The sequence below is a fragment of the Dermacentor andersoni genome, chromosome 2 (assembly GCF_023375885.2).
Source record: "Dermacentor andersoni chromosome 2, qqDerAnde1_hic_scaffold, whole genome shotgun sequence".
In the NCBI taxonomy this organism is placed as follows: Eukaryota; Metazoa; Arthropoda; class Arachnida; order Ixodida; family Ixodidae; genus Dermacentor; species Dermacentor andersoni.
In genome coordinates this window covers 109,929,558-109,952,824 of record NC_092815.1, presented here as the reverse complement: position 1 = coordinate 109,952,824, position 23,267 = coordinate 109,929,558, and the positions used below count along the sequence as shown (strand labels likewise).

The 23,267-nt window shown below is 43.5% G+C and overlaps 2 protein-coding genes across 3 annotated transcripts; one reads left to right on the top strand and one right to left on the bottom strand.

Moving 5' to 3' along the window:
* Window positions 1-59: 59 nt before the first annotated feature.
* RpL27 (ribosomal protein L27) lies at window positions 60-5,088 on the top strand. Of its 2 annotated transcripts, none has more exons than XM_050187960.3 (5): window positions 60-144; window positions 498-581; window positions 950-1,119; window positions 4,745-4,855; window positions 5,003-5,088. In XM_050187960.3, the coding sequence occupies exons 2-5, from the start codon at window positions 501-503 to the stop codon at window positions 5,049-5,051; spliced, it is 411 nt and encodes a 136-aa protein (XP_050043917.1). In that variant the 5' UTR covers window positions 60-144; window positions 498-500; the 3' UTR covers window positions 5,052-5,088. The 2 variants fall into 2 exon arrangements, with proteins under 2 accessions (XP_050043917.1, XP_054932579.1); XM_055076604.2 differs by having other exon boundaries at window positions 130-148.
* A 44-nt stretch (window positions 5,089-5,132) lies between these two features.
* DCTN2-p50 (dynactin subunit 2) lies at window positions 5,133-23,127 on the bottom strand. The gene is made up of 13 exons (XM_050187942.3): window positions 22,970-23,127; window positions 22,731-22,805; window positions 22,348-22,438; window positions 19,262-19,329; window positions 17,957-18,049; window positions 14,644-14,804; window positions 14,026-14,140; window positions 11,666-11,731; window positions 11,475-11,513; window positions 10,978-11,127; window positions 9,793-9,895; window positions 7,481-7,572; window positions 5,133-5,346 (listed from the first exon to the last, which is right to left on the bottom strand). Exons 1-13 carry the CDS (start codon window positions 23,003-23,005, stop codon window positions 5,260-5,262), a joined length of 1,176 nt encoding a protein of 391 aa, XP_050043899.1. The 5' UTR covers window positions 23,006-23,127; the 3' UTR covers window positions 5,133-5,259.
* Window positions 23,128-23,267: the final 140 nt, after the last annotated feature.

Below are 23,267 nucleotides of genomic sequence, written 5' to 3'. Positions count from 1 at the left end.
AAGTGAAGGGCTGCGCTTACTCTCGAATCGCTCGAGACGGCACGGGATGGTGAGCGAGGCGAACGTGACTCCGCGAGATTTTCACGAGGTGTCGCCACTTTCTTTTCGTCCGCCGATCTCCGTGAGGAGGCCTGCGCAAAATCCGTAGGTGAATTTTCAATCTTCATTAATCGAAAATTTAGCTCTATATTTTGTTACTAAACCACTAAAATAGCGGGTACCATTCATTTAAGAAATATTTTGTGCACAAATGCTTTACATTTGGCTGTTGGTATGGAGCACGGCGAGCTTTTATGCCGGAGCGTCCATCGCATGCATGAGAATGCATCCGCAGATATCTATGAAATGCATTGTTTTTGTGCTTGTTTGGCAATTACTGCCGCGTTTCGTGTTTGACGTAGTTTAGTTGCGCATGTCTGCGTTGTCGAAATGGACAATATGCTTGAATTTACCTCGTGGATTTGCCATTGACTCTACCCATTTGCGTTTGGATACAGAAAATGGGGAAGATTATGCGACCAAACAAGGTGGTGCTGATCCTCAGCGGCAAGTACGCCGGCAGGAAAGCTGTCATCGTCAAGGTAAGCTTGCGAATGTGTATTCTGAAGTGATTGGAAGCCCACGAAACACTTAGTGGGTGACGCGTGACAGTGCGGTGACACTTTGTAGCCTACTGACTGTGGAGAAATATTATGCATGCTCGTGAAACTGAACTGTTCGATTAAGAAGGCTTACGTGTCACTTATTTTGTGTCGCATTTGAACAGTAACCCAAGAATTCCACCTATGTTGCCCGTGTTATGTCTTTTGAATCAAGCTTAACAGTATGTTGCGGCATTTATCTGTACATTACCTGCTTGAGCCGGTAACTCTATAGGATCACTATGACAGTTTTGCTGGAAAGCCGTACGTAGTGTGAAACCCGTAACTATACGACGCTCTACTTGCAGAACAACGATGACGGCACGCCAGACAAGCAGTACGGGCATGCCCTGGTGGCAGGCATCGACCGCTATCCACGAAAGGTGACACGGAGGATGGGCAAGAAGAAGCTGACCAAGTACAGCAAGATCAAGCCCTTCCTTAAGGTGTACAACTACAACCACCTGATGCCCACCCGGTGAGTAAAGAGAAAGCTTGCTGTTCCTTCATTGGCTGGTGTGCACTAGCATGTAAATGAGTTTGGATATGTCGAGTTCTCGCTTGTAACACAATGGACAGACTTGATTCAAATTTCAGAGGTTCTTCAAGGTGGCAACCACGCTGCAGTACACGCATACTTGCACAAGTATACTCAGCTCATAGTGGAGAAACACCAATGTTGAACAGGGCTCTTGTGTGCACCATTAATTAATGATTAACAGAGCCGGTAAGCTGCACTCCGTGCTTGTGACCCATTTTAGCTGGCACAAAGTATGCTATGCATACTCAGAGTGACCACAAAACATCTGTGAAACCCGTTGCAGTAGTGCAGTGGCCATGGAGTTCCGCTCCTGGGCACAAAGTCATGGGATTGTTCCTTGGCCGCAGCGGCCGCATTTGGATGGAGGCGAAATGCTAAACTGCTCATGTACTTGGATTTATGTGCATCTGAAAGAACTGCAGTTGTTGAAAATTAATAGAGAGCCTTTCACAACAGCATTTCTCATAGCTCCGGTGTTGGCCGCCTGCATAAGCTATCACTGTGTATTATTCGTTTGTCTCTTGTGTATGTGTGCATTCTTTTTTTTTTTTTTTTTTTAAGTGCACATTAAGTGGCTCATTGTCAAAATTTTGTGTAATGACTAAATGTGCGCAGTCATGCTTTTTGCTGCTTAGGACCAACAGTTCAGAAGAGGTAACTGATGGGCTATGAAATAGTCAGGTTTTCACTGTATAATGGCTGCTTAACTTGACCAAGGGCATATAAGTGTCATTTTGAGTAATGTAGTACAGTGGTTTGCTGCTGTATCGGGCGTTTGATTGTTTCTCATCACACGTCCTGTCAGCATAACCCTCCGCAAGCATCTAGCAACATGAAAAGTGCATATCGCTTGTAAGCTCTTTAAACATGTACAGTTGTGTTAAAGGGCTCCTCACCAGGCTCCATAGCAAATTTCGGTTATACGCTGGAAGTTGTTATGCGTCCTCTAAGGAGTGTTCTGCCGCAAAAATTTTTCAACTTGGCTCATTAATAGCTGAGATAGAAATACTTCAGCACCGCGAACCGATGATTTCGGGAGGCGAGCTCCACTGCCAAACCCCCGGTGCTGCGCACTTCTGTTGACAGCGTCTCGCATGAGCTTTTGCACAGCGCACGATTTTGCACGCTGTGGACCAAGACGCATGACTCGATATAATTCAGTGCTACATGAATACTGAGGCAGAACATGCGGATCGGATATCATGATCACATGCTGGATCACAGTAGAAAATGGCATAGTTTCGGTACCTGCACATGTGACTGTACAACCACGGGAACAAGCAGACAAAGCGGAAGTACATCTCTCTTGTTTCAGTGCGAAGTAAAACAAAAAAAATAAACACGCAGACATTCTGTTTGTGTGTTATATTATTTCTCTAAACTTTAGTTCGTCAATTCAAGCAACAGATCACACAAATGACAGATGTTGCCTTGAATAATTCTCAAAGTCGCCACAAGCGACGTCATACTGCGGACACGAGTAAGTCACCGTTTGGTTTGGAGCGTGGTCGCCAAGAGAGAAAGGGAAAATGGCGTTCGGATTGAAATTTCAGACCTTTCTGCAGCGCGTAGTGATGTAATTCTTCGCTAACACAATCGTTAGTGCGCATTGTATGCTCTGCGTTTGTCAGCTCAATATGGGCTGACCTGGTGATGGGAACTTTGAAGTAGTCTCGCTAGAATCGTCTCTGGTTAGCACTGCGAACTCTGTGAGGAACAGTAGTGGCCTAGCTGCTCAAAACACGTTCACTAACGCCAAAGTACCATGCCAGATCTAGTGGTCTGCAACCTCTACCAACTAAGCACCGTCCTTTCGCTGTTATCTCCTGTATTTTTACAGTGTTTGCCCAGACATTTAAACCCTCTTGTTGTTAGTGCATGGACAATTTTCCCTGTGCACTGCTGCTTCTGCGTGACATGCAGTGAAAAAAAAGTTTGTGTGACCTAAACTTGTTCTACAAGGTGTGACCTACTGCTGGAAAATTGACTTCCAAGTGGTAGTAGTAGTAGTATAAGACTTTTATTCAGCCCAAAATTACAGGCCGAGCAAATTGACTTCCAATATTGGAGTCACTGGCTAGGCATCGAAAAAGGCAGGAGGCTATACTTCTGTGTAGCGTACTCACTCCAAATCTGTTTCAATATCAGAGTAATCTGCTTCATAATTCATCTTAAGGCATTGCTTAAGACAGTTGCAGTACAGTGTTTTTGTTGGTTTATTCTGTTTCATCCTTGTTTCGAAGTGCACCAAAATTTAGGTTGACCTGCTCCAAAACACAATTTTAGTTGCTCCAAGAATTGCTCCAAAATCACTTTGGGCAGTCCCAATGCTGTAGTAAAGCAGAACTATCTCACGAGTACAAGATGGCAAATTACAATTGAAAGTGACCGTTATCCAGTTGTGGCACACTGCTGTTTACATGGGGCCCTTAAAAAAGGCCCTGATAATTGTGTATTAATCTCCCACGGCATATTCATTATGAAATTTAGAAACACTTCGTGCCTTTGTATACCTTTCACTTTAGCCAAAAACTAACTTGAGAAATGAGACTATAGGAACACAGCACATGCATGCTGCTTCATGTCACTGTCTGATGTCTTCTCACACAACGATGAGGAAGTAAGTGATGACTTCTCTCCCAATGCAGAAACTGCAACACAAGGAAAAGAAAGCTAGAAAAGCGTCAGTTCACTTGAGCCAAATTTCTTGCACAACTTCTTTTATGTCACGAAAGTGACACATCCTTGTGTGTTACTTGTCGTGTATTAGACTCATTTTCATGGTTTCTTGCAAGATGCGAAAAGTAAATTATTTGACAGCATTATCTGACAAAATGTGGAGTTTTGTTGGTAGAACAGTACATAATCACTCAGTCAAGTACAGACAGCACATTTGGCAATTTTGTTTACTGCACTTGGATGCTTTTTCTTCAAACAATTGCAAGTTAATGCTCATGAGGCATAAAATTTGTCTAGGCCCCTAATTTGCTGTTTTAATTTTAGAATGTGCTCATCGCACAACTTATGGCTGTTATGCATTGGAATGCACTTAGCATTTAGATGTTCCCTCTCGTTTCCTGCTTGCACATTGATCTGTTCTGAATAGACAGATTTAGAAGTGAGGAAACAGTTGCTAGTTATGGCAGCTGGTGGATGTGTATTGCTTCATGTAATATGCTATTGAATGTGTACACCTGTTTTGATCTACAGGTAGGAACCAGACTTGTTTTGTGGCTCTCAGATTGCTCCCCTACACTCACTGGGGAGCATTGAGAATGTGATGGCCATTTCTCAGCTGTGCGCAGTGGTTGCCCTGCTTGGAGTGAATGTGTTGGGTTCTGTGTTAAGCAAATGCAGCAACATGCACATATTTATCGGGATGCTGACTTGGAGAAGGCTAGTTGGCACGGAATGTACAGCGGTAGCTGTTGCAGAAACTGATCAAGCCTGTTTTGGCTGCTTTGTATAGGTAATACGCATTGTAAGCACATATTTTTATTATTTACAATGAGTTAGCTTTGCTGTCCATTGAACCAAGCTGGTGGTGCTTGTGTGTGTGCAGGTACACCGTGGAAATTCCATTTGACAAGTCTGTCGTCAACAAGGAGACCTGGAAGGACCCTGCCAAGAGGCGCAAGTCTCGACGTGAGGTGAAGGCCAAGTTTGAGGAGAGGTGAGGATTAGGATCAGTGTACATTCCGACCATAATGTGCGGTAGCTATGGTAATGGAATTAGTTAAGGCTTTTGTCATGTAATGTCCAAAATGAATTTTCTTTTTAAACGTTCAACTGCTCATTTTGTCATAATCTGCCTTTGCAGGTACAAGTCAAAGAAGAACCCGTGGTTTTTCCAGAAGCTGCGCTTCTAAAATGTTTGCTATATTAAAGCTGTACATTTCTCCCCAACTTGTTTCTCAGTGTATGTTTTCTCATATGGACAGATCCAGATGTACGAGGTGGCACAGTTTAATAACACTGTTGCTCACATGCAATCACCGTATGTAGCTGCATTGAGATGTGCCTCTTGCCTTGAAACACACCAGGAAATTGTACATCAGCCATCCACTAGGTTGGGCGTTACTTCTTGAGGGCAGCCATCTTTGCTTCCAGCAAAGCTAAGTTCTTCGTTATAGTCTCTGTGTTCTCTGCAAAATTCTTCTGTACCTGAAAACCCAAGTGATACACCATGCACCTGTTAGCCACGTATGCTCATAACGTAGGGATGGACACACACTGGGCCAGCTAGCATAAAAGCCTTGCAGAAGTATGTGTGGGCAGTCTGTAGAACAAATGCCAGTATTTGTAACAAACTATTCTTCTCCTTCACAAGAATGAAACTTTGTTAGATTTGTGTTGCAGATGCAGCAGTGTTCCTCAAATAGTTTGTTGACTGCACTGAATACCTCGCAAGATTACTGGCAGTAGACACTATAGCTATAAAAAACTCGTCAAGCACTGTTGCCACAGTGCGCCCTAATGAAGCTTGCCTAATTTCAATAGCAAAGCCAATTTTTGAGCACGCAGTGTCCTCTTCAGTGATCATGCTGGTCCTTGCAGCACTACTAAGGTTGGTTAGACAATTTGTGAATTGGAAAGTGCTGTTTACTCATTTTAATTACAATACCGTAAACATCAGACTCCTTAGCAATTTTTTTTTTTTAAATACCAGCCACCTTGTTGGCATTTAAGGGACACTAAAGGCAAATATTAAGTCAAGCTAAAGTGACAGATTAGTGCTCGAGAATCTCTTGAGACGTCAATATTATCGCGAATGGAGCTTCAATAATTTAGGCAAATGCAGGACGCGATTAGGACATGACCCCCGGGACATTAAAGTGCTTGCCCAATGACGAAAGCACTCCTCAGTTGAATTCTGTCACTAGTACTCAACCACTCGTTGCACAAAACGTCCATGTATTATAAGACGAAATGAACGCTACTTGTCGAGTTCTATTTCATTTTTAGAAAAAACTCATTGAAATTGCCCTTCAAAACGATGCAGGCGGTCAAAAGGTTTCGTTCTCGCTCGACTGCATCGCCCACGCTTTCGCGTTTAAGTAGTTTCGCATAGTGCTGCGCTGGTTTTGCTGGCTTGCAAAACTCGCACAAACTGCAAGTAGCAGAGAATTCAACTTCCATGTGATGTCTCGGGATGACCGAAAGGTCTACGCCACTTGATCAAAAAGCAGCTACAGCAGTAAATCCACCGCTCTGTCTTGGCTTGGTACGGTTGTCTGTCAGGTGCCGTTTCACTCGCTGGCAGCAACAAAGGGTGGTGATGGCGTATGTAATGTCATCACTCCCCCGGTTGGGTGGCGGGAGCTTTGAATTTCAAGAAAGGTATTCGAACCCTTCAGATGCCATTTTCTCGTAAACCAAGAATTTTTTTGGCACGAAACAAGCGTTGAGAGGTTTCTGGAATGGTATTTGAACAGTCCACATCGGCTTAGTATTTGCCTTTAGTGTCCCTTTAAGCATCAGGACATATTTCTGGAAGAATGTGAGAATGTAGTTGTGCAGTAGTGCACTTTGTCAAAGCGTTGTGCTAATGTGTGTGTACATGGATATGACCACTTCAGGCGTTAACACTGTCTAAAATGCAGTTTTAATGCATTTCTTGCGTATTATCACTAAACATTAGCATAAGAGATAAACAATCTTAATTCATCTAGAAACGAGGTCTGTGTATACCTCGTCTACAGAAGCAACATTGAGTATTTGTAGGTGTACATAGAAATGCAGTTGATATCAAGGATAACAAAAAGAACTAGCAAAGCAAAAACATATTAGTGCCATCAGCAACAATGTGGACACCCGTCAACCAACACTTTTTTAATGGCAGAGGAATTGTACAAGATGTTGCATGGACACTTTGAGCTAAAGTGGTATGTAATCTCAATCAAAAGCATTATAAAACCAAGGTCACTCCAAGACCTTTATGTGCAAAAAATGTTGCAGAAATGCATCAAAACACGTGTAGTACTGACAACCTATAAAGATGCATTAACATATTTCCAATACCTCAAGGCAACTTGAAATTGTATTCAACAGCTTCATTTACAGTCATCCATTTGCAGAATACAAATACATTTGTTCAAGTGCAAAAACCATATATATTCATACACTATGATAGCTTTTGTAATTTCGACTCACTGAAAGTAAAAGGAATATTCCAAATATCAGATTAAAGAAAACCAATGACAAATATTTAATAAAAGCCTGGCAGTAAGCATGTTCTTCCCTTATCCTGCATCTGTGATCACTGAAACTGCAGGTTCAGAGAGCTCTCAAAACTCACCTCTGCCAAGTTCTTTTCATTGCTCTTGAGTGATAGCGATAGGTGTTGCTGCACAAGGTCCAGTTGAGAGACTGCCTTGGAAAACTGCAACGCTGCAATACACCACAATGACAAGCTGTAGCCAAAAGCTTTGTGGCAGGGATCTCAATCGTCGTCCTGCTGAATATCCATCCCTTTTGTCTTTCCAGTTGTCTACCTTGGGCAAGTCTATTCTTTCTTCACAGAGCAGCTAAGTGCTGTATATACAGGCACATGCTTGACAAAAGTCTTCACAGTGCTGGGTGAAAATGAAACTATACTCTCTCTACAACACAGCATTTTCCGCTTTCAATGTACAGCCGCCGTAAAACTTTACCCAAACAAGTGGGACACATGTACAGCAGCTTAACTTTTGCCAACACGAGCTGTAATGAGCAAACACTGAATGCTTTCGAAAGAAGATGCATTTTGCGCCATTCAAGGCACCACAACCAGAAATCTCCAGCGCCCTCAGGAACAGCAAAAAGGTACTTAAGGCATGCTCAGGTTAAGTTCAGTGGCAACTGTACTTGAAGTATGCAAATAGGGCGCCAATGTAAGGGGAATAGAGCTTATTGTTGGTTTATGACTAAGCGGCAACCTTGTGGCTGTAGAAAATGGAACTGGATGAACACACACCTGTTTCACTCTATAGTAAAGGGGTGTACTCATTGTCACATTCATGATTAATGAGGGACAGGGAACACTTTGTACCATGTGGAGTCGTGCTTTAATCGGCAAAGTGAAGCTGTGAACCAGGCTACGATTGGCTGATAACAGCACTTATCAAAACAGGTTTGCAAGTTGCAGTTTGTAGCACAAATCCGCATGGATAGAGTATATTACTGCATGTGTCTTGCATTAGGTAGTTATGCGTCATGTATGGGTGTTCCATATAAAATGTGCACAGCCCACGCACTGTGGGAATCAAATGTTACGCAATGGATTTTGCAGGCAGCTGGCTATGCAGCTTCGGGTTTCTGCAAAGCGTTACTGATTGACCACTATGTTTGTGCAAATACAGTATATGTGTGTGTTGTGCAAGTACAGTGAACTAGAATTAATGCGAGAGCGCACGTGTGTGACGACAGCAGCAAGACGATGACAACTGCATGATTTCTGTGAATGAGAGGGATGAATATGCGAGAGGGGAAAGAAACTCTGAAACTAAATGCTCACAAACGGCAACACGTGGTATCACTTCAAGGACACAGTGACTTGACGGCAACACTGCAGCACAGCCTAAGACCTGTGTCCTTTTACAGCCATTTAGACCAGTGGCGTGGTGCAGCTGCTCGCCTTGGCCGAGCTGTGCTGACGCTGCTATCATGGAATTCAATGCAGCATTTACTCGGGACGCTATGTGCGCCAGGAAAGAGCAAGCCTTGTTTGATTAAGTGGCCTGGTATCGACGAGAAGGGCCTTGAAAGTCCTGTACGAGCTTCAGGAGGAATGAGGAGGCAACATGTTGGCTTTTAAAAATCAAAACTTGTGGGAAACTTGCTTCTCAAGTGCTGTTTAAATGGATGCAGCCATCTCCCGGTGTTCTGCTGCCAAGATGCCAGGACCTTCTTACATGTACCACCTGGCTTGAGCGCAGGTAGCACATGAGAGTCGGATTACGAAGATGGAATGACAATGCAATGACTATCACAGTATCACGACCACGAGCCTATAGCCATCCTCCGCCCAAGTTAGTAGACAACTTGGTCCACTGGACATGCATGTCATGTTGTTCAATCTATTATAGTTATCTCACTTATGATATCCATGACATGACATGATTGTCACTTATGTCAGTTTCATTTTCTAACACGTTATGTATCGAGATATTGATGACATGCATGTCATGAGGTGATGGCATCGTGGTTGTTTCTTTAGCTGGGTATGTATCCAGATACGTGTGGCGAGACATGAAGCCATGACATGGTCATGCATGTTTTGTCATTAATGTTATGCACATTAATGTCAGGTAAGGCATGTTATGTCATTCATGTCCAGATACATATTTAGTTAATGAAACGACTACAATGGCATCATGTCATTCATACCATGACATGTCATTCATGTTCTGTATGCATGCATGTCACGCTCCCTCCCATGCCTATCCCAATAGTACATACCCAACTGAAGAAATGGCCATAATGTAGGAGGCTAGATAGATAGATAGCTGGACAGACTCAAAGCACCTGAAGTTTACAAAGAATGCTTCGCACTCTATAGGCTGCAAACCACATGCAGTTCACTGAAACAATAAAATCTGCAAGATAACTTCCAAGTGCACTGTCACTGACCATGTTCATGCACGCCTTGAAGGCAAACGAGCCGCTCCACAACCTGATTGAGCGAGTTCCCCATGGCATCCGCTTTCTTCAGCAACTCGTACAGTTCATTGACCTGCACATCAGTGAACATTTGCAATAAACTGTGATGTAAAAAAAAAAATACATATGTACATAGAATAACATGCTTTCGCCACAAGAATAAAACATAAAATGCTGTGAGCAAGTAGGATGCATGACAAAAAAAAGAAACAAAAAACTACAATCGAACCTTGATATAACAAGTTAGTGGATATGATAAAGTAAATCTAAAGATAAATAAGGCATCGCAGATGTTGACATTTTATAACAAAACAAGAGGAGTGGCACATTTCTGCAACCACAGCCCACTGCTTACACTCACGGCCAAAACATAGTGCGCCACATACTGGAAGCACAAAGGTGCACAAATAATATGTGATTTGACATGGCCTCACGTTTCCAAGTTGTACTATAACAAAAAGTATGCCAGTGAAGCGGCAACCACTTGCACGCAGTATTCAAACGATGCGACAGGTAAACCCTGTCACGGCGTGGAGCAACCACATGCACGCGACATTGCGGAACAATGTAGCCACAAATTTATATTGTTCAAATAAATACAACTGTGCGCCCGTAAAGGAATCTCAAACATACTCATGACCAATGCTTTAACGAAGGTGTATCAGTGCTATGTTTAATATGCTGGCATCGCCAGTGAGAATCAGTCCCATGCCGACAGCGTGAAATGCCGGGGCACCATCTCAGTGGTGTCTCAGGCCGAACACCGTCAAGGCAAACAATTATCTCAATAATAATGACAAAGCAATGCCGATTTTGTCATCAGCTTGAGAAAAAACAATATTTCTTGCTGTCATGGCAGAAAGCAAGTTGCAAGAGCGAATTTAAATTGAAGCGGGAAACTGTCTCCGCGTGGACCTCGTGGCAACAGACGAAATTTTCTGGCTGGCCAAAAACCGGTGACAAGTGACAGCGATGGATCGCCCTCCACAACGGCAAAACCTGTCGCTCATCGCCGTCACTCAAAAATTGTGTGCATGTGGTTGGGCCTTGAGACTTCTATGACCGCACTACCTATGTAGCTTATGCAGTATATAAACCGTGTGGCGAACAACGCAGACAGTCGTGGCACGTAAACAAGGCCTAGCTGCCATGTACCTTGCCAGTTTTGTCAATCTCTTCCAGGGCAGTCTTCTTGTCAGCACACTGTTGCATCTTCTGCTGGAGCAGCGACAGCCGTGCTTCCACCTGGTCTAGGTGCGACGATTCAAGCAGGTGCAGCCGTGAACAAAGCAGCTGCGCTATCTCCTATAAAAAAACAAAAAAAAGATGGGATGGCCCATCAGCCACTCACAGTCTATGTGGCACCTGAAAATGCATACATCTCAGCTAGTCAGACTAGCACCATCGTAACCTGCATAAAAAGAAGGAGAAAAAAAAATGAGAAAGACAAGTTAGCTGGTTGTACATACCAGCAGCAGCAAGGGCTAGTACATAATAAATAGAGCAATTCAAAGACATCACAACAAACGCCATAAGTCTAAAAGACTTGGTGGGCAGGTCGGTCATGCTGAACTCTTTAAGCGGTGGAGCACCACTAGCAGAAAGTGAGATGCAAAAGAAATAATAATGATTAATTTATGTGCACCACTCACCGTAAGGCAGCTGCCACTTGTGTGACTTGTAAGCATCGACTGAAAATAAAAAACAGGCACAATTGAATGACAGCAAAATGCCTCATGTCTCTGTCACACAAAAGTGCAATCAACTTCTGCCAAACCTCGGCAGGTTATCTTCAGTTCTGTGCCACAGTAGGGTTCGAGCAAGCGATAAGCAAACGAATTACCAGCTTTTGAGAATCGGTCCCAACCAGGTTCTCCAGCTTCTTGATACGTTCCTCCAAGCCAGCCACCTGCATAACACAGAATATCCCAACAAATTCAGTACAGATAAAACACTATCTTTATGCCAAGATAGACCACGCCCAAGGGTCTAAAGTTTTTAATGCATAAGCATTGCAGGCCTACTTCCTTCGGAAATCTGTCCATCCATCTGTCTGTAATGCTTGACACTATGTGCTCCATAGGTATCCGTGGGGTCATATGAGCGTATACATGAGAATACCGTATGACTATGTATGACTACTAAGATATATGATTACGGCTATATATAGTGACTAATGATGCAGTGTTGAGAGTAATTAAGGTTAATATAATGAAGCATACCTATGACTGATTGTCATTAATGGATCGATATTATCCATACTTAATTAGGGGTGATTAAGATTATTTGCAGCTAATTAATATTAATTATAATACTTAAAACAAATCAAGATTAATAAGGTTAATGAGAAGTTATTCATATTATATTATTAACCCTAATTCAGAATAGGTGCATTAATTTCATAGAATAACATTACTTTTGTCTAATTAAATTGTAACAGGTCATTGCAACACTTTTAGCATATTAAGTCGTCCTGACACAGTGAGCCGCAGTATGTGAAACTCTTCCTCTCAATCATTTGTTGCATGAAAATAATGCTTACGTATTATCTGACAAGTTCCACTAGGAGGTGACTGTAGTTTACTGTAAGCGAACAGCAAAAAACGGGGATGGACGGAGGGTATAACAAATGCACTATCATCTGTCCGTCCCCGTTTTTCATGCTTCACTTGTAGTATGTCATAACAACAAGGCCGAATTTTCCCCCTTCTGCAGTCATTTACTTTTCGTTTTGTAATTTTCGGCAAATTAGGTTTCCAGAAGAAAGCAAAATACACAACAATGTTGTATATGTTACCACTGATGTCACATGTGAAAGGCAAGCTCTGATTTCTTGTAGCATGGAGGAAGAGAGGCCCTGACTAGCCCAGCTGCATTGGAGAAAGTGTGATGAATTATGTGTCTTTTCCATCAAGTAGTTACGCTCAGACAAAAAGCTAGGTTTTTACAACAACCATGTCCAAGGTCTCTCAGCTGTGTAGGGATTTACCTTGATGACCACTGTGAAGTAGTTGGCATGTCTCTGCTTAAACCGTGCAGAGAGCTGACTGGGCCTTGCACCCCTGTGCAACCCTGGTAATGCGCAGGCTGCCGTTTATGACTTACAAGGGATGGTAAGCTAAAGAATGTAAAAGTGCATAATGACTTCGTTAGGCTCCGGCTTGTCCCTTTTGGTTTACACTCTTTAAAAGCATGGTGGTTGTCATCAAAAGCATGACTTACCTGTCATCAACCTGCACTATTTTTCAAATTTACTGCGCCCAATTTCATAATGCGGAGAATCTGTATTTCAGCCCTGGTGCCACAATGCAACATAATTGCAACAGGTCATTGCAATACTTTTTGCATGTTAAGTCATCCCGACACAGTGAGCCGCGGTATATGTAACTTGGCCACTCAATCATTTGTTGCATGAGAAGAAGATGACCGGCTGAAAATAATGCTTCTGCATTATCTGACAAGTTCCACTAGGAAGTGACTGTAGTGTACTGTAAACGAACTGCAAAAAACGGAAATGGACGGAGGGTATAACACATGCACTACCCTCTGTCCACTCTCGTAAGCTTGAATGTGAAAGCAAGGTGAGAGCGATCCGAAAGGGGAGGAGGGGGCTGTCACATCACCATATCTAGAACTTATGTTTATCCAGTTTCCCAGCAACCGCTGTCGTGTCTATAGTAGTAGCATTTCCTTGCCTTCTCACGTCACCTTCTCCCTATCCCGACCTTGTATGGGAACTGCTCACTCACTGTGGTTGCTCAAAAGCGGCCAGTGGACCACATGCACAGTCCTCTTTTTTCCCCAGCTGGCAGGGCTCCAATAATTTCAGCAAACCCGTACATTCATCCCTAACCGGATTTTCAAGGAAATCAAACAATCTGCTCTCAAACTAAATGCTCCGATTTTAAAGCAGAAGCATTCAATTGGTATTCATAATACACACTTAGTAAAAAAATAGTTTTGCAAAGTCTATGGGAACCTATGTAATCCTGGCATAAATGTTACAGACATTTACCAAAATGAGTCCCCTTAGTTTCTCTCAAGTAATCATATTTTCTTTAATTTATACTGCTTTCTTTGTTCATCGTGCTATATTTTCAAGAACTTTCATCTGTCATAGAAGAAACTTGTGCACATGAAAAAGCTAAATACGCCACTCTCTGTAATGCCTATATTAGGGTAAATAAATTAACAGTGGGCTACCTTGATGGTGGTCTGCACTGCGTCCTGAGCAGGCTCAGCATGTGGCTTCTCTTTGACTTGAGGAGTGGCTGGAGGGGGACCAGTACGAAGTTGCTCTAACTGGCTCACCAGTGTCCTGCACACATGGCCAGTTATGAAAATCATGAAGCAGCGACATACTTGCAGCCACAAACATGCGTCAAAGCATCAGGCAGGCCCTCACAATGCAAAAGGAGGACACAATGCAATACGTTGTGCAGCCATTCACTCTATTTTGGTTTGAACAAATTTCTTCAAAACTGAGAGGAATTGCATAAATATGGCCCCATAAATGTACCAAATATGTTGGATCAATAAGTGATAACGCAGTGCTTCTCTCATCGTCTTGTAATGTGCTGAATACTACTGACAAACCATTAGAATATGAAAGCACACACCAGACAGGAACGATGGAGCACAACATAGTTCCACTCTGGTGTGCCCTTTTATTTTATAAATGGTCTATAAATTTGCACTCAGTGCATTACAAAATGCACCAACACCAAATAACACAATTTCTCGGTTTACTTGCCCCTATCTTGCAAAGTGGTATCCACATAGCCTCAGCACTGGCACAAGAGAGTCTATTACAAGCCTTGCCTGTGCAGGGCAGCCTGAGGGTCAGAGAGTGCCTGCAAGGTCGCTGCCCCTAGCACGCGCTCCAGGTCCAAGTCCAACAGCATCTTCTGTATAAGCTGTGCCTGTTGCAACAGGTGGGCTGGCTCTGCCAGGCCAGTGCGGTCTCCTTCTTGGGCACTTTCCTGCACAGCCAATTGCCCAGTCACTCACACTTGCAACGAGCACAGTCAGGTTGTGACCAAAACAAGGTGACTTCCTTTAGGTACAAAAGAAACCCTGACATTCAAGAGGTACGAAAGCCTTGGCTAGCTAACTGGACCGGTGCAGAAATGAGAAGGAAGGAACAAATACATGACACAATGTGCCATTTCTCGTCTGTTCTTTCCATCCTGTTTCTATGCAGCTCCTGCTAAGAAAAATAAAAGTAACATAGTTAAGATCAGCTAATGCAGATGTTCTCACATAAACCTAAGTGTAACCTTCAAGGTTTGTGAACATCTGAATCAATGCACAAGCTGAAAGCTGTCCATATTCTCCTGCTTGAGCTGCCAGAACACACTGCACATCAACATCTCACACAAAAGGGATATCTATGAAAAATGTAACCACTGGCTAAACCAACAAGATGCCCTTTTCAACTACACCACAATCAAATAATTATGTACAGCACATGTTTGCACTACAGCTGCTATAACAGTAGGGCAGCTGTTAGTTTTCGAAATTCCTCCAAACATAACGCAAACCCTGTTACATCCTTCTTACCAACAGCACAGTGGCGCAGCCAGGTTGGGGAGGGGGGAGGCATCGAAACCACCCCCCCTCTTCCCACAGAACGTAAAGTTTCAGGAAGTGGGCTCCAAAAGAGCGACATGGATGAAAGGGTAAGCTTGAATGTGAAAGCAAGGCAAGAACAATCCAAAGGGGGAGGAGAGGGCTGTCACATCACCGTACCTAGAACTTATGTATCCAGTTTCCCTGCAACCACTGTCGTGTCTATAGTACTAGTAGCGTTTCCTTGCCTTGGGGGAGTGGGGGGGGAGGGGGGGTCATGTCATGTCACCTTCTCCCTATCACCTTCCCCCCCCTCCCCTTGTATGGGAACTGCGAGCGAAAAGTGGCAAGGCTGTTATTCCAACACCCTCCAGGGTAGAGGGTGTTGGTTTTACCCATTCTCTGCCCCCTCCCCCACCCTCCTCTCTACCCTTCTATCTAGCGTCCCTCTAGACTTGGGTATAGTAGAAAGGTAAGCGCTGCAGCTTCTGAAGTGGTATTGCGAGGGTCACGGGTAATTACAGCTGTCAAGAGGCTAACGTGGTGATCAACGCCCAGGAAGCCCCAGAGGGCATTGTGAGCATTCGATGTGGTGGTGCACAGGTCCAAACGAGTTTCTGGCTTTTTCATTTCTCTCTGCCATGCTCATTCCATGCATATACACATACTGGACCACCACACCCAATGCGAGCAAACATTCAGAAAAAAAAAACTTCGCTTTAAAAGAACGCCGATTTGAGCACAGAAAAATATATCAAGGACGGGGGTGCTGGGCCAGGGAAGCTTAAAAAACGCCACAACAAACACGTGGGAGGGCAGGTAGGAGAATGGCCTCGAAGTCCACGAAGAAACAGAAATATAGGAATGTTAGCGGCCACTGCACCGTTCAACAAACCGGTGAATGTTCGAGAGTGTGACAGTGACTTATGGAAAATAATTTCAAGGAGAGGAGTGGAGTGATGGACATGAGGAGGGGGGGGGATGCGCATAAAAGGCATCAAGAACGAAGTTGGCAGATAATTATGGACATAGGGAGAGCGTCTTGTTAATGCCCGATCACTCAACAACAGACAGCCGTGGCTAGTCGCCTAGCTGAGGCTCACCTACCATGTCGTAATACATGTTGCTTGCTGCGGAGAGCCCATCCTAACTAAACGTCTTGGCAATTTTCAGAATAGACGGGAGTCAGGAGACACGACGCTTTCAAATCTCTCGGAGCTACTGGCCATTAGTTTACTGCGAACAATGCCACAATTTTCACAAAGCCTTCTAAACAGGTAGCAGCCACTGCATCGGACTGTCTGCCTCATCAGTTCCAGAGTGTGAGTGAAACTTGCATTATATGATACTATCAAAATTCTAGCGGAAAGCTTCATTCCTTTATTTTTAAATCTAGAATAATATAGCATGCCCACAATGCCGAAAGCGTGATTGAGTGATAGGAAACTTGAAAAGTAGTGCTCATCCTCTCCCTGCACGTAGCTGTGGCCGTACCACGCACTAGAAGGTCTGGCTAGAAAAACTTGTTGTAGCCCACTGCTACGTGGGCTCCAACAAGTCTGGCCTGCAAATGAGAAGACACACGATAGTGCACTGTCTTGTTTTTGTATGGCCCCGTTCTTAGCACTGTTCGTTTTTCTAAGTCATGTACCAGCTAGGTCATCGACATACATTATATAAATGCATCAATCCGTAAATGAAATTTTAGTTTCTTTTTTAATCATCATTTTTAAAAATAGCATAAGGATGATAGCATAACTTGATGAAGTGGTTGCAAAATGTGCATTCTCGTTGTTAAAGCATTCTTGTCCGGGAAGTGCTAGGATTTTGTCTTTGCGTGATGTACAACCCCCACGTGTATACGTGTGTGTGCGTGTGTGTATGTATGAAGGAGGGGATGGATTGGTAGTTGTCGGTAACACCCCCCCCCAAATAAATTTCGGGCTACGCCACTGCAACAGCATCTTTTACTGAAAGCAAGAGTATCCTTAAATGATGAGCATCACGCTAGCGGGCGGAGCCAGCCTTTTTTTCTTGGAGGATGAAACATGATTCTACATTTTTGTTGGGGGTGCAGGAAAGCACTCTATAACTTGGCACTCTATGGTGCTAGGAAGGGGGCGATGGGGAGGCAGGCAGTAAAATTGGAAGGTTGGTCGGCCCAGATCATGCTGCGTGATGCACAGCAGGACATAGATGAACTTCAGAAATGGCCATGTATGCCCACTAATGGCATCCCGTGAGGCATTGACTCCATGAATGCACTTTAAGGAGAGAGCTTTAGCTTGGCCATTGCCATTAAAATTAGAAACACAGAAATGTGTTCATTAAGCAATCAGGAAAGCAATCAGAATGAAGCTTATTCATATTGCATTAGTCAGGAGCAGACGTGTTTACTTAGGCATTTATGTTTTTTAAGTATTACAGAAAATTGTACTTAAACATTTAAGAATAAAGTTTACAACTGCCTAAACCTGCACAAAGAAATCAAATTTGGTGAAAGTCAGCAGCAAAACATCCATCCCCTCAAGGTAATAACAAAGCACCATGCAAAATGGCTTACCTTGATGGATTGCACTTCATTGAGCAGCTCGCGGACTTCAAATTGGAGCCGTTGGTACTTCTGTTGCAGGTTTTCGGGCTCCTTATCCCCAGCCTGAGTAGGCAAAACATAGCCTGCCTTTGACAATTGATTCATGCACACAATAATTAGCCAATTCAAGCCACAATGGCTGATGCACAATTAAATCAAAGCCCTTTCAGTAGACATTATAAAGAAGCCACTGTTACAGACGCCTTCCTTTTCTTCCCTTACCACATTTACATTGCATGCAACTGCCTCACTCCTCGCTGCCTGCATCCTATTCCTTGAAAGAGCTGACTCGCTCGAATGAAGAGCTTAAACATCTTGTATGTAACGACAGCGTGGGACTAGGCATTTTCAGTATTGACAACAATACTCTCTCTCTCTCTCTCACACACACACACACACACACACACACACACACACACACACACACACACACACACACACACACATACACACACAAAAAGCAGTTGTTTCATTTGAGCACACCGAAGGATCGTAGTCCCAAAAACAGGCTCTCATACCGTCACATTATTCTCCTACAATAACTTTATTATGGAGTTAAGTGCAGAACCTTGTAAACTTTAAAGATAATGACAACTCAGAATTTTACTCCTAGTTATCTGCAAGGAGGTCCTGAAGACTCTCCTGGCTCCAAGCGATTAGGAAAACTCAATTCATTTGTGTGCCATCAATGGCCCCTACTTGTAATTGCAGCACAGAAAGCATTGTTCTGTTGTACCTGACCTTTGCCATGACCTTCCGCCAACAATCGTGTCTCCAAATTTCGTTCCAGCAAAGTGAGCCCTGTATTCCTTAACTTACATGAGGCTCATTAGCAAGGAAACCCTAGGAGCTTGATTTCGGTGATGTTTATACAATGGTCATAGGCCAGTTACCTGATCGTGAGAGCATATTTTGTGTAGCACCTGTGGTTTAATGCATTTTCCACACCTGCCACCATGGCCATGGGTAATGCTTGCTAAATAACTTCAGGCTAGGCTATATGTGTATACACAGGCAGAATAAAGAGGACATAACCGCTGATGTAGCTTAATTGCTAGAGCACTCCACATATTATGTAGAGGCTGCAGTTTAGGACCCACTACTGACAAGTTGCATTTTATTCCCGTTTCGTTTTATTTCCCTTTGTCAGAGAAGTTAAGGAGAAACATAACTCTGCACCATAATCATGACAGTTCATGTAAATAGACAGTTCAGTAAAGTTTATCTTCCCTGTGCTATCCCAGGATTTATGTGGTATACACTCGCACAACTCACCAACTCCCATTCACCAGAGATGACATGGTAGCCTTCCTTTGGTTGCCTTGAGATGCCCTCTGTGAAATCTGTGGAAGTCAAATTCAACAAAGTTCAAAGTTAGGAAATGGCACCAAATCCCGGGCAAATTTTTCCCTCTCTAATTTGATCAAACACAGGCTGCATGTCACTAGCAAGTACTAACATGCAAGTACATCTTGTATGGCTGCTGAAAGTAATACCAAAATAATTTTTTTATGAATTGTGGGGGTTCCACTCTGCGTGCGGCTAGGGCTGAAGGCGAGCTCCGGATCTAGCCCCACACAGTCGCTTCGTGGTACTCCCAACTCGTAGCGCGGGAATCGCGGCTACGCCGGGTTCGGACGAATAAGGCAACCAGCGGTGTCAACGGTAACGTTTATTGCTAATAGCAATAGCGAACACTCGCAGAGGGACGTCCTCTCAGTAATAGTAGTAAAAGGCTTGCCTCGTTGTCTGGGTGGGTCAGACAAACGAGATCACTCACGGGATGCGGCAGGTGCTGTCGTCCAGGTGGTCCAAGGTGTCGGCGTCCCAAGAGAGCGAGTCTCTCCCGGTGGCGCGCTTTTATGCTTTTTTACCTTTTTGCGAGGGGAAGTCCTCCTCGCCTGCCAGATACGTCTCCCTTTCCCGTGAGCCGCGTAGGGGAAGAGGGGTATGCGCGTCATCGGAGTGACGGAGAAAGGGAGGGCGCGTAGTGCCTCTCTCCCATGTCTATGCCGGCCCGTCCCGTCGCCACGTGCGAACGAGACGCCGCGGGTACGCGAGAGGAAATGGAGGCGGGTGCTCCCCACAGAATAAACTGGTTTTTCATGTACAAATACCCACACCACAAAAGGGGTTCACCACTGTACATTAATCTCAACATATTGGCGATTTTACATCCCTTAAATCAATAGATTTCGTTCATTGATGTGCTTAAGATGTCAACGCGATAGGTTGGCTATGAAGGCTCCAGGTTCAGTTTGGCCACTTTCAGCTCTTTTTCAGCAATATCTTATAGCCATGGCAGCCAAGAACTGAAACCACGCTGTCATGCTCTGCAGCAGAGTGCCATGGCCACTGTGCCTCCATGACAGATAAATTAATCAAGGAACATAATCTAACTAATGACTACATCTTCCACCTCAGGGTGTTCTGAGTCTATATTCAACATGAGAAGACCCTGATCATCCAGTTATACCAAATTATGTGCCACACCTCTCTACAATTTACATATATGAGCCTCTAGCAACTGTGATTGCCTTCAATGCTTACCAAGCACAGTATGTTAAAATCAACCCTCATTGCAAATTGTGGCTATGTACTTGAAGTTGTAGGGCGCTGCCTAGGGAGCATTTTACGACAAGAATTTTTCAATATCATTAGAGGAGATAGGAGAAACTGAAATATTGCATCACCATACTGCCAGGAGGTGAGCTTCACTGCCCATGTAGACACTCCCTCGTCATGCCTCAACTAGCATCCCCAGGCGACATTCCTTCCATACCAAAGCCAAACAACCATGTCAAACTTACATCACGAGCCCGGCGTCTTCTCTTTTTTGATGCAAAAGCATTGAATGGCCCATTGAGCGAAAAAGACAGCGTTTGTAGCAATGAAACAGCACCTAAGTTTCCATTGGCTGCGATGCGACGTCATGTGCTCGCCTTGACGAAGCAGAGTGGGCGAAAGGGGACACGTGCTGGCGCATGAGGGGAGAGGGCATCACATCCCCTCGCTCTCGGAAGCCTATGTTATCTGTGTGTTCCTTGTCCGTGCAAGCTTTCGCTTGCGTCCTAACTTCGCATCAGTAATTTCTATAAAGAAATTAATGTATAAAAAAAATCGAAAGGAGAAACATTGGTGGTAGTGAGTTTCAAACCTACAACCACACACTCAGAAGCTGAGCGTCTTGCCTACTGAGCTAAACCAGCACCTCCTAGATAGCAGGCCTGTGCACTCTGCTTTACGATATCATAGTACTTGGATAAAAATTTCCATTGCAAAGCTTGGCGTGACGAAGCATGGTAAAGGACTCTTTAATAAAATATCAGGTTAATTAATTGAACTTTCTTAAAACCTGACAGAACTCACTAGACATGTACAGCTAAGAAGCGCGCTATCTCATAAGCTACAGATCGTAACTATCAACATAAGACCACTGCAAACAATGCGAGGCAAGATCTAGATTTATCGTAAACATGATCAACACATATTTTAGACTAATTGTTTGACCTAATTAAATTAACATATTTGTTTATGAAATAATTGGTACAGTAAGCCTGGAATAATTATGTCACATAATCCTTTCTTTCACCTTATATCTAAACTCTCAAGTATGCAACATTTTACATGTTCTATATTTATGTCATGCGTATGGCCACTGTTTTGAATAAACATGCTGTTTTTCACAGGAACAACTTTGAAACGGGGCGGAATACACACTACATAGTGAGCCTGAATTAGCAATTGAGTATTTCAGATTATTTGTTGATACATTGTCACACAAACATGTTTACAAAATTATAAGCAGAAAGAAAGAAAAAGGTACAAGTTTCACTACACATGCACCTACCTTTTTTTGTCCCCAAGACCAATTGGTAGTATGATCAGAGGCAGTTTTGCTATGTTACCATCATCAATCGAATTTTTTAAGAAAAGATAACTATTGAGGGTGCGTTTACGCATTCTCCTGCATGCGCATTTGCCTCTGCGTGGTGTGTGTTCCGTGCTGATTCAAAGTTGTTCCTGCACAAAACAGCTTGTTTATCCAAACCAGTGTATAAACAATCTCTACATGCATACTCCCATGCATTTATTTTCGATGATTTGCTACAATTACTGAAAGCCCATCGTAGGCTGCATCAGAGTGGCTTATTTTTTCTTCTTCCCTTTAACAAAGTTCAAAACAGAAATCATATTCTTACAAGAGCTCACAGCAGCCACATCAACTAAATGTTCAAGTGAATGGCAACTCTCCTTTTCATGAGTCCTTGCGCCCTGTAAACTTCCACCGAACTCATTTGGTTAAATGGTCACACTGGAGAAGGTGGCAAGCTGTAAGTTATAATCTAGTACGAACTCACCAACGGTCGAAGCGTCCACCGTACAACCCTTGAACTTGTCATACGCTTCTGTCACGGAAACCGCCAGTGTGTTAACACTGTCGGATTGGTCCTAAAAGAATAAAAGTAAATGAAGATTGCGGTGCCAACGTAGAAACTGAAGTCCGCATTACTGCACAACAAGATAGGTAATTAACGTATACTCTTAAACAAGAAAACATAGTTAAAGTAGGCGACAATAACAATAGCTATGGTGTAGTTCTAGCAGAGCGATACGGTTAGTCTATTTGTGCCTGAGGGCAATACCTAGTTTGATTACTTAAGAAAACTAATCACAACACCAAACACGGTCTTTGATGATAGATCGCGGAGGACCCAGTGGCTTTGCCGCAAGTTTCACTCACCACGCCCACGTCCGAAATCACTTGGTCCGACTCCGGTAGGTCTTCAGTCTCGTAAATATCCGGCTGCTCGTACGCCTGATGAAGAAGATACAGTGATCAGCGCGCTGAGTTTCCCAAAATACAAGGCTGTCCGGCTAAGGCCCCTTAGCATCAAAAACAATCCGCTTCCAGGCATCTGTCACAGCTTCAAGCACACTTACGGAAATTGAAAACAACGCAGCTTTAATAGGTCTACTTACTATTCCCGGAAGATCAGCATACTTTGGATTTGCCATTTCGGATGAGCCTGTTGACGATCTAGAAAAACGTAAAGAATGAATGACCTGTCACTTAAGTTTACATAAACCCACACAAATCGCAACGCACTAGTATGGTGGCTAGCACTGGCTCCGGTTTGGCTAGCATTGAACCCTGCTTGTCTTTTGAATGAGCCAGCCAGGACTGGACACACGACGTGATATGAATAGCCTTGACACATTTATTTATAGAACTCACAGATTAATTTAATGTTTATTTAAATTGTGTTGTATATAATAA

Bases quoted from the DNA above. Each gene is read 5' to 3' on its own strand.
- RpL27 (XM_050187960.3), top strand. From the start codon at position 501: ATGGGGAAGATTATGCGACCAAACAAGGTGGTGCTGATCCTCAGCGGC. The intron at 1,120-4,744 runs GTGAGTAAAGAG...GTGTGTGTGCAG, and splicing joins AACCACCTGATGCCCACCCG to GTACACCGTGGAAATTCCAT. The intron at 4,856-5,002 runs GTGAGGATTAGG...CTGCCTTTGCAG, and splicing joins AAGGCCAAGTTTGAGGAGAG to GTACAAGTCAAAGAAGAACC.
- DCTN2-p50 (XM_050187942.3), bottom strand. From the start codon at position 23,005: ATGGCAAATCCAAAGTATGCTGATCTTCCGGGAATA. The intron at 22,439-22,730 runs GTGAGTGAAACT...TTATTCTTTTAG, and splicing joins TGATTTCGGACGTGGGCGTG to GACCAATCCGACAGTGTTAA. The intron at 14,805-17,956 runs GTAAGCCATTTT...TTGGCTGTGCAG, and splicing joins ATGAAGTGCAATCCATCAAG to GAAAGTGCCCAAGAAGGAGA.